The sequence below is a fragment of the Sturnus vulgaris genome, chromosome 21 (genome assembly GCF_052056855.1).
Source record: "Sturnus vulgaris isolate bStuVul1 chromosome 21, bStuVul1.hap1, whole genome shotgun sequence".
Lineage (NCBI taxonomy): Eukaryota > Metazoa > Chordata > Aves > Passeriformes > Sturnidae > Sturnus > Sturnus vulgaris.
In genome coordinates, this window is record NC_142263.1 from 7,820,540 (window position 1) to 7,831,685 (window position 11,146).

General features: G+C 51.7%; 1 protein-coding gene across 1 annotated transcript; it reads right to left on the minus strand.

The window, feature by feature from the left end:
- Window positions 1-2,558: 2,558 nt before the first annotated feature.
- On the minus strand, window positions 2,559-5,403 carry LOC148221517 (glutamine-rich protein 2-like). Its single transcript, XM_088177241.1, has 8 exons — window positions 5,356-5,403; window positions 4,979-5,185; window positions 4,610-4,732; window positions 4,294-4,368; window positions 3,824-3,988; window positions 3,552-3,667; window positions 2,891-2,956; window positions 2,559-2,628 (listed from the first exon to the last, which is right to left on the minus strand). The coding sequence occupies exons 1-8, from the start codon at window positions 5,401-5,403 to the stop codon at window positions 2,559-2,561; spliced, it is 870 nt and encodes a 289-aa protein (XP_088033367.1).
- Window positions 5,404-11,146: the final 5,743 nt, after the last annotated feature.

Genomic DNA, 11,146 nt, shown 5'->3' on the forward strand with positions numbered 1-11,146 from the left:
TTGCTGCACCAAAACACGTTTCAAATGTAACCCCAGAATACCAAGCCCAAGATAAAATGCTGGCAAAATCGAATCGCCCTAGCTTTAAAATATGGTCAGTTTTGCCAAAAAGTTTTATTAGGTAGTTTAATAGTAATTATTGCATTTTAGTGTCTTAAGTCTTTCTGAATATTCAATAATTTAAGTGGAAGTAATCGTAAAAGAAGTAATTAAGATCACTTTCAGAGGGGAGAGTTGCTGGAAATGATAATTCACTATTCCAATTATTTTTCATCAACTCATTTAATAATTCCTTTAATTAACCATAAGCAGTGCAGTTTTCCACTGCAGCATGTAGCAAGGTTTTCCACAAACTGCTGTTAGTGGAACACTGTTTGGGAAAATCACTGAAACTTTTAAGTTTTGCTAAAACAACCTTGATGCACTTCAATGAACAAAGCCTGGGGTAGAGAAATGGTGCTGAGAACTGGACAGCAAGGATGCAGAATTTGTAGATTATGAGGACAAGCTGTGGAAACCAGAGATAAAGAAGAAACTAACAAAGAGAATTCAGCTTTTAATGTACTGAAAACTCTATCTGGGAAAAAATAAAAATAATAAAAAGACAAAAAAGTGGACTAATTAACATTGTTATCAAAAATCAGTAAGAAACGAACACTTTAATCTTAATACTAGGGATTAGGCATTCTTTGTTGCAATGCCAGATGTACAGATTGCTGCACATGGTATACATGCTGTGTACAGGAAAAGCCCCTGTTTAAATACATTTTATTTATTGTATTTATTTAATTTATTGTTTAAATATATTTAACATAAATAATATTTAAATATATTTTACATCTTATTCAGAATTTTTATCAGAAAACACATATATATGATGATAATTTCCCCAGAGTAATTCACATACGTTCCCTCCCCTTAGCACAAGCATTCTTCTGCCCTGGGATTCTCTTTGGTGGTCCTGGATGGTTGGTGAATTCACACTCATATCTGACCACCTGGTGAACTGGTGCTTCTTTGCAAATGAGGAGAAAAATTGGTAAAGAACCAGGCCTGTTTCTTTAATTTGCAAAACCTTAGCTCAATGAACTGTAGTTTTACTCCCTTCCTTAGTAAATATTTATCCTACTTTTGATGGTGTGGTTCCACAGACCAATGACTTGGCAAAATGAGCATAGTATTAGCCAGCCAGGAGCAAGCAGTTCTTCATCTGGCAACAGCATGAGAATTGAGAAATCAATAACAAATGGAAGATAGAATATTAATAATTAAGAGAATGATGTGATTTATAGGCAATGAGCATTCGTTTTCTTTTCTCAAAATATGTTGCAAAAAGTTTAGAGTGAATGTGCATGCTGAGTGCAGCTGTTCCCATGCACCCAGTGCTGGGAATAAAGGAATGCCTGATTCCTAATATTATAAATAGTGTAAGACAGTTTGATTTATCCTGATTGTTTCAGTGACAGTGGGAAGAGGTTCTGCCACTATTTTTGAAGGGTTTTTTTATTAACATAACAAAACGAAAAAGTGATTTATCTGACAGCCATTATCACAGACTTTCCTCTCTGCTGAGGAGGAGTCCCTGGTGGAGCACTGGGTTCCCAGTCCTGTCCAGCTATTTGAGGGCTGTTGCTGCCCGGCGGGGCTGGAGTGGCTGGAGCAGCCCAGGTGCCCAGGAGATGTGATGGGGGGCCGTGCCCGGCCGGTGATCCCGTGTGACAGCAGGGCCTGAGGGTTGAGGAGCAACGGTGAGTGAGCCCCCACTTGCCAGGGGCTGTCCCCATCTGGGGCAGCTCTGCCAGCCCAAGAGGGATCAGCAGGAATGTCACCTGCTTGGCCACAGACCCCCAGGGACCAGGTGCAGACCCAGCAGACAAACAGTGTCTTCTTGCCCCTGATCCCCATGCCCTAACAGAGCCATACCTGACTCATCCTGTGCCCTGATCCCCACAGGAAGCTGGTCATTCTGGCCCCTCGAGGTGTGTCCACCACTGTCCAGCAGCTGGGTCACTCTGGGCTGGAAGGAGAGAGCAGCTGGCTGCAATGTGGGGCCCAATTCAGCATTCCCTAACAACCCTCCCAAGCCATCTCTCCCTGGGGAAAATGGAAGTACGAATTCACCCTGGACACTCAGCATCACCCTGCCAGCCCCCATTGCACATGCCATGTCCCTGCCTTCACCATCGCTACCTTGTTGGGGAGGGGCTCAAGTCCTTGCAGAATTGCCTTGCGCCGGAAAGAATCCTGAACAGGTGACATTGTGAAAGTGCTGCTCTGATGGTCTCCATGGCTCTGTGGCACACGGGGGACACTGCCATGGATCACTGGCTTCCTGTGGAAAGGGGCAGAGCATCCTCAGTGCCCAGCCCTGTGATAACCCAGGCTCCACCCTGCTGTGCCTGGGAGGGGACTGGGGTGCTGCCTGCAGGGGCACGTCCCTCCCAGCTCCTGTCCACCTGCTGCAGGATGAAAAAACCTATCCCAGACAAAGAGGAGCCCTCCTTGCTGTGGCAGGGCTACCCTGCACTCCCAGAACCGGGAATGTGTCCTCAAAGCCCCTACCTTTGGCCGTGCTGGGACTCCTTGATGGGGGGCAGTGGCTGCAAGCATGGGAGTGTCATGGGGTGCCTGGGGAGGGCAGGAGACACAGGTGAGTGACAGGCAGCACTCCCAGACCCATAGGATTGTAGCCCATGGCATCCTGCTGCCTGGAGCCCTTGGGGTGAGTCCCCACACCCCCCGCTGATGGGCAGGGCTGCAGAGGGGGCTCCCCACATCAGACCCTCCCAAGCAGACACTGTCACCCCTGTGCCCAGCACAGCGGGTCACTGCTGGCACCCATCTCCCCCCATCCCAGCCCCACTGCCCCCGATGCACTGGTGCTACTCACGGGCCAGGAACCTGCATGGTGAGCATGCGGTCACAGGACAGGCACGAGAAAGGCACTGGCAGCTGCCTGAGGAGGGTGAGAGGAGAGGGCTGGGAGAGCTCCTGGGGCCACAGCCCTGCCTGCACACAGGCAGCAGCTCGCTGGCAGCAGCCAGCTGCCGGCCATCACTGCACAGAGTCCTGGCGTTTGCAGAGTGAGCCGTGGGCTGCTGAGCCTGTTTCTCCCCATCCCCAACCGGCTGGCTGATGCCAGGTGAAGGACACAGCAACCCTTGTCACCATCCCAACCAGCCCTTGCAGTGCTTTCAGCCCCTCTCTGGCACCAAAGTGCCACATGTGTGTGTGTGTGTGTGTGTGTGTGTGTGTGTGTGTGTGTGTGTGTGTGTGTGTGTCACACCCGTGCCTGCGAGGAGGAGTTGTCATCTCCCACCCTGGCTTCTGGGAGCCTTTGCACCCACACCTCTGTCCTGCAGGTGCCCCCTCCTCGTGCCTCCTTTGCTGTGTGGAACCTGCTGCTGCTGGAAGGAGTAGGTGTAGCTGCTTCATCAGCTTCCCCATGGCTCATTGAGCAGCGAAATTGGTGCCATGGCATTGGCTGGGACAGCTGGAGGGAGCAGGACCATCGATGTCCACAAAGCCATCAGAATCTCCATTGCACTCACTTCTTAATCCCAGCAGCACTATCATCCGCCTTCATATAATTCTTGAGTTCCTCAATACTCCTGTTCCAGGTCTCCACCATCTGGTTACTGAAATCCTTCAGCTCCTGGCGGTCCAGCTGTGAACAGGAGCACAGTCTCAGCCAACTGCCCCGGGATGCAATGGGGAGGTCTCCCGGGAAAAGCCTGGAGGGAATCCTCAGAGGGATGCTGCCTCAGGCTGTCAAATCCCAAAGGTGCCACTTTCTCATGGTGGGGGACAAGGTACCCCTCACCTTCTCCTCCTCCACAAAGCTGAGCTTGTGCTGCACCTGGTTCCAGTGCTGCTCCTGGGTTGAAATCTGGCTCTGTAACTCCTGCATTCTCTCATGCAGTCGCTCCATGTTTGCTTCAAACTGGCTGCAATTGACTTTGCTGCCCAAGGCAGCTTTGTCTGCCTTCTAGCACAGGGGAACAGCAGGAGAGCAGTGGGGAAAGGGTTGAGGAACAACAGGCAGGGCCAGCACGTGTGAGGGCCAGAGGGAGAAGTGCTTCCTCCAGACCATCATGCCCCTTTCAGGGTGCTGTGGCCCCTGATCACCCCAGTGAGGTTGGTCCCACCATCTGAAGGGCGAGGGACCCCACACGCTCAGGAAATCCTCCCTCCCCCGGGCCAGTTCTGCCACCCAGCCCCCAAGGGACAAGGGGCATTTGTCACCCTGCCCAGGAACCCCTGGGCTGCCACAGAGGCCCCTCGAGACTGTACCACGTCTATTGCTTCCAACATGTCCTGCTCATCTGCTTTCTCCTTCTGCAGCTTCTCCAGAGACTGGAACAGCATCTTTCAGCACAGAAAGGAACCCATGACACCACAGCAGGGTTGGAGCTGCCTCCTGGGGCACACCTCAGGAAGCAGGAGAACACTCCACTCCCCCTACCCGAAAACCTTGAGGAAAGGCACTTGGAACCAGCACAGTGCTGTGAGCAGGAGGGCAGGGAGACAGATTCTTTGTGATCCCTGCCTGGAGTCAAAAGCAGAGCCTGGAGGATGCTCTGATACCACAGCAGTTTCAGCCACACACCTCGATTGCTTTCTGCTTTTCTTGACAGTCTTTCTGGAGATTCCCTGAGATGATGCTGAGTTGCTCATAGTCCTTTTGCATCTGTACAACTGTGTCACGCTTGGGTTGCGTCAGCTCTGTGTTCTGCTCCATGGAAGAAATACATCTGATGCTGGCCAAAGGGCTCTGGGTGCTCCAAAGGGGCAAACCCACATTTCTCAGCCTGTGGCCACGAGCCCTCAATGTCAACAGGACGTTTGCATCAAGGCTTTAATTTCTGCCCATGCAGCTGAATGGTCCAGGCTCATTTGGGGCACTTTGCGTCTCCCCCACACTACAGCAGATCCAGCTGCTGCATGTCCTCCCTCCCCCATGCTGCCAGCTGCCTACCTGGTCCCAATTACTCCTCATCTTCTCAGGCTTGCCCATGGCCATCTGCCGTGACTCCAGGGCGTCCACCTGCTCCTGGAGTTTCTCACAGCGCTGGAGGAGCTCCCCCAGTTGCACATTGATGTCGAAGGTGCAACTGGAGCACTCTGCCTTTACCCTCTCCTGCTCCGCCTGCACGGTCCACGCTATCTCCCCTATCTCAGCCAGCTGCAGGAACAGCAGAGGGAATTGGCTCAAGAGATGGGATGAATGGAACCAACAGTCCTGCGTGCTGTGTGCCTCAGTGGTCCCAGCCACTGGGGGAATGTGGCTGGGAACCCCACCAGGATTTCTGCACCAAGCCAGTGGGTGCTGGGAGTCCTCCCACAGGACCTCACCTGCTCATTCAGCTGGTTGGCTGTCTCAGTCAGCAGCTGCTCCAGCATGGTATTCTTCATCTCCTGCTGCTCCTCCATCTTCTGCAGCTCATGCATCATCTCCTGTTGCATAGCCCTGGCCAGTGAGATGGGGACAAGGGCAGGGTTATCCCTGCAGGGCTGCTCTGGCATTGTCCCGTGCCCACAAATGGTCTGGGATGCTCCCAGACTCCTGGGCTCCCTGGGAGCCCTGCAGGGTATGAAACCCACTTCTGTCCTCTTACTCAAGTTGCTGAGACATCTCCTTGTTGATCTCTTCTTTCCACTTGGCTATATCCTCCTTCAGCTTTTTAACGTCCGCTTCCAGCTTCTTCACCTGGGAAGGCCAGTGACAGTAGAGTCAGGGCACAGGCATCATGTTGTCCCAGCATGGAGACACATCAGCTGCACAGAAAGCCCCAGGGCCCTCCATCCTTCCCCCAGCCCCTCACTCCAAGCCCTGGGCTTATGGAGCCACACTGAAGTCCTCCATGAGTGCCCAAAGGTGACACCACCCCGTAGCTCACCAAGGCAGCCAACTCCTTAATCCTCTGTGCCGTGTGTGTCTGTGTTGACTTTATCCTTTCAATCTCCTCACGGACATCCATGGAGAGAGTGTCCTAGTAGAGAGGGGTGGTGGGAGTCCGTCCCTAGGGAGGGCCTGTGGGGGCTGGCAGGGCTCTGCAGGCAGCAATCTCCATGCATCCTGCCAGGACAGAGCCCAGGGTACTGGCTGCTGTCTCAGACCCACGACTTGCTCTCACTCACCTTGTCCTGCTCCTCCGGGAACTTCTTCTTGGCCTCTACCATGACTCCAGTACCCTGAGGGACCACCTGGGAAAAAAGGGATGTCAGAGGTGATGGCCAGGCAGCCACACCCCAAAGAGTCCCACCCTGCCCGGGGCAGCCCATGGCACAGCCAGGTCAGCAGGAAGAGTCCCGGTGCCACCTGCTGCAGCCTGGCTCAGTGCCAGAGTGCTGAAGCCCATCCAGATGGCAAAGAGCTGCTGCCAGTGGCTCAGCCTGTGCCTGGGCAGTGAGGGCAGTGCCAAGCACTGCTGTCTGAGGGAGCCAGGAGGGGCTGTTTGGTAGGGAATGCTCAGAGGGCTGGAAGAGACTTTACCTCGGACCTCTCCTTAATTTCTTTCACTTCAGCAGCTACACTGGCAAGTGAGGGGCCAGTGAGCTGGCCTGGCCACGGCTCCTGGGTGCTCAGGTACTGCACATCCAGGTGCACCAGCACGGCCTCCAGCAGTTTTCGCATGGCTGCAAAATGGACGGTCCCATGCTCGGGTGCCCCAATGGCAAGATCCAACAGCTGGGAGAGGCTGAGTGTGTCCAGTGATGTTGCCATGTCTGCACACACTCTGTCCCTGGTTGCTCACAAGCCTTCCTGCCCAGCTGGGGCTGTCAGGGATGAGCAAAAGCAACGATAAAAAGAATAGGTAGCCAGCAGGCTCCTTCTGCCTTCAACACCAGTCAAAGGACTGGAGCCTGCACTGCTCATGCCCCTCTTCATCACAACTCCCGTTGCCAGGCAGCACACCCCACCATGGAGGCAGTGGGTCACCGACTGATGAAGTCATGGAGTCATGGAATGTCTTGGGCTGGAAGGGACCTCAAAGATCCTCTCTTTCCAATCCCCTCCCACAGGCAGGAACACCTTCCACTAGGCCAGGTTGCTCCAAGTCCCACCCAGCCTGGCCCTGGACACTTTCAGGAATGGGGTAGACACAATTTCTTTGGGCAACCTGTACCAAGGCATCATGAGGCTCGCTGGGAAGATTTTGTTCCCGATACCTGATCTAAGCCTGCAGTCTCGCAGTGGGAAGCTGTTCCCCCTTGTCCTGTCATTGGAGTCTCTTGTGCCAAGTCCCTCTCCAGCCCTTTTGGAGCCCCATTAGTGACTGAAAGGTGCTTGAAAGACTTGCTGGCAGGACAGTAGAAGCCTCACTATTTTTCTTTGAATCAGTTTAAGAGTTGAGATACAGCTGAGCCAGTTCTTCATCTTCTGTGTCACTGTCCTGTTCTGTGGTATGTCATGTGCTTAGTTTCTTCTTGCGTTGTGGAGTAGGCAATAAACCTTGCTTTGCTGTGCAGGAGAACTGTCAGTGTGAGTTGCCATGGGCAGGGCACTGGAACAACCACAAAGCGCCAGATGAAGTCCAAAGGGTACATTTATTTTGTTTCCTCACCAAAGGATCCCCAAAGCAGCCCATGGGCAGAGGCCAGCGGCCCCACAGAGCTCAGTCCCTGTGAGAGAATTGCCAAACCTGCTGCTTTCACCTGGGTTTCAGACATTGTTTGACTCGGTGGTTTGGCACAGCAAACTCAAGGCTTGCTTTGGAGCATCCATTGGGATCAGCCTTTGCCAGGGAAGCAGTGGGGTGCTGTTCCTCATGCCAGAGGTGCAGGAGGACCCCCATGAGCACCTCGCTGAGCTCTAGGGTTGTTGAGGCACAGACTCCTTTCTCCTCTGGAGTTCAGGGCAAAGAGTCTCTGTGGGTGAAGCTTTTGTACCATTGCCTGCAAGTCAGGTTTTATGTCAGCTGGACAGTCCATAAAGAAGACAATGAAATTGCTCCTGTCAGTGTCCCCAAGGCTGTGGGGGAACACAAACAAAGTTCTTCCCTTCAACACCCGCCATCCACCCCCACCTGCCCCTTTTCAAAATACGCTCTGTTCACCCTTAGTCCTTCTTGCCTCAAAGCTCTATGGCAGTGATGTTTTGCTGAGGGGATGAGAGCTGACTTATGAGCCAGTGGAGGAAATAAACCATAGAGGACTCTCAAATCTCCTTTCAAGGACTGGGAAACCTGACAACATGGGAAGGGAATATAGTTCCTGCATCCTGACCGTGTCAGCCACCTTCTGCTGTTCTTTGTCAGATGTGAATATGGGAGGCTCCTGCAACTCCTCTGTGGCACATCTTAGCTGTGTCCCCCATGTCCCTGTGTCCCCCTATGTTCCCCTGTGTCCCCATGTCCCCAGTGTCCCCCATGTCCCCCTGTGTTCCCCTCCTCGGGAGCTGCTCTTGCCCAGGATGGCCGGGCCCACCCCAGGGCCTGGCCGGCGCTGGGCAGGATCAGCCGCGGGTGCGGGACAGCCGCGGTGCCCGGCTGGAAAGCAGCTCTGACAGGGAGCTCTGGGCAAGGGGCTGCAGCCGTGCGGGAGGAAAGCCGCTGGGCCAGCCCCTGATGCTGCCCCTGGAGAGAGGAAGAGGACGAGGGAGCTGACACATGAGCTGGCAATCTCGCCGAGCACAGATGAAGGCACAGCGGCTCCCGGCGGCTCCTGAGTCGGGCTCGGGGCTGCCTGCGAGGATTTCAGCGGCACCGAGAGCAGCAGCGCCGGCAGGGCCAGCCCGGCACCCTGGGGATGTGCCCGTGGCTGCCCAGCCCGGCAGGGCCGCGGCCTCTGCGGTGCTGCTGCCGCTTCCACAGCAGGCCCGGAGCCGCAGAGCTGCCCCGCAGGCCCCACCGAGCAGCACCAATGTGTGTTTTGGCTGCTGCAAACCTCCCTGAAATGTTCTTTAATGAGAGGAATGAAGGATTTGTCTTTACAAACAAGCTGTGGGTCTGCTGGTAAATAAGACTAGCACTGAGAGATAAAAGAAACAATGGGAAGGATTCCACTGATTGATGAATGGAAAAAAAGATATTAGCCTTTATAGAAAAGCTGTAGGTTTGCTGATAATGAATTTGGATATTGAAAGATGAAAGAAGCAGTGGGGAAAAAACATGCATTTCATAAGAATTAAAAGTAAAAAGAGTGTTATGAATGATATTCTGTTTTTCCAATTTATCAGGCAACAAGATTAAATGTAGCAGCAAATTTTTAATAGTAACAATTATAAATGGATACATTTAAAGTATTGGAGATGAATACAATCAAAATATTGGATATGAATACAGTCAAAGTATTGAATACATATATATTTAGGATAAGTAAAATTTGGCAGTAAGTAATTTAGTATAATTGAGGTTCGTATAAAGCACAAGCGAAATCGACCTGGGAGGGCCCCCCCAGCCGGGGATACGGGGAGTGGCTCCCATTCCTCTCGTACCAAAGCATCCAGGCTAACAATCCCACTTATATACTGTAGGCTACAGAAGTTTCTAGAAAGCTCCTCCTAGTTTCTATTCCTAAAATCTACGTCACTGTGTCGTAGGGCGCATGCTCTACTAATGGGTTAGGGGGTCTCTCATCCTTTTAAGGGTCTTATTTCCGGTGAAGGCTCATCATCTTCGTCAGTGACCGAGGTGTGACCTGCAGGTAGCGCAGGTGCACTGTGTGACTGAGCAGATGTTTTCCATAGCAAGGCTTTAATTGAGTCCCATGCCTGGAATCATCCCATTTTGGCCCATTTCAAGGTCGGAACTTTCTATTTCTAGATGCTGCTTGTCAGACCTACGTCCTTCTACTATTCCCTTCCAACTTCCTTCATCGACTCCCAACATCTGGAGGATGTCCTTTGTCCTGTCTCACCCATCTCCCCCCTCTGTAACAATTGTCTTCCATTGATCTAAATACAATCTTGCTAATATAGTTACAATTGAATTAGCGTGGATCATATTTATCACAAGAGGGTTATACATTAGAGGGGTATCAGGTGTTCTGGGAAGTCTCTACCTCTCAAGTACCTCAGCCAATGAGGAAAGAAAGAGGGGAATGTGGCCGGGAAATTGGGATAAAAAGGAGGCTGTGTCCTCCAAAAATTTGAGAGATCTCAGGGGAATGCCCCATGGCCTCTCCCTTCATTCAAATAAAGTTACAGGATTCCTCTGTCTCCTTTTTGGACATAAACTTCTGGTGTTGGTGGATTAATTTTCCTGACAATGGCTTACAGCCAATTCAGTTCTTCTGTACACATTTCTACAACACAAACTGTTAGTTTCCAGTGCAAAACCGATGATACAAAATGGGAAACAGGTGCTGAAGTGCTGCTGCTTTGGGTCTTGAAGAGGAGTTCTTGAATGCTGCAACATTATGTTGGGGCTGATAAGGTGCTCCCCTTCCCACTTCTCAGCCTGGGAACTTCTCTTTTCAGGATAGCATCAAAACATACATGCATTTTAAACTTACAAGTGCCATGGGTCACTGTCTCAGTGCTCATTAACAGGAGAGGGACAAGAGCAAACATTTGCAAGCTGGATGGAAATAGGAACTTGCATTTATTAAATGTTTTGGCACATGTTGAGTCAGCTCTTACAGCATCTTCTGCCTTCTAGTGGTACTGGAGCTTCACACGAATCTTCAGTCTCATGCTTGTTTTTCACCTACAATCATTTTCATGTGTTGCTTCCTGCATCAGGGGAAGCATCAGTCCCCTGCAAAGGGACTCTTGTCCCTGTAAAACCAACAGCTTCTTTCTGAGTCCTTTGCTTTGCAGTTAATTATAATATTTTGTAGTTTCTCTCTTTCTCTCCCCCTCTGTTTTGGAAAGCTGAATGATCTAATACCTTACATCACATCAGGTCTGTATCCCTCTACTCGAGAATTCAATATAGAAGAGAGGCAGAAGAATCTCCTCAGGACACACATACAAGCAGCAGACAGTCCCAGCCATGTTTGGCAGCAGTGCTGCTGTAACCTTGGGCTGGCTCAGCCCTTCCTGCTCAAACGTGAGCCTTACACATTCCTTGCTGGGTTTTGCCCACACCTTTGGCTGGTGTGAGGTCAGTGTGGCTGGTGAGAGTGTGGCCTCCCCCCTTATCTGGTTCCCTGGCGACCCAGGAGCCCAGGTTCCATCTTGGAACTCTGCCTTTGTCTT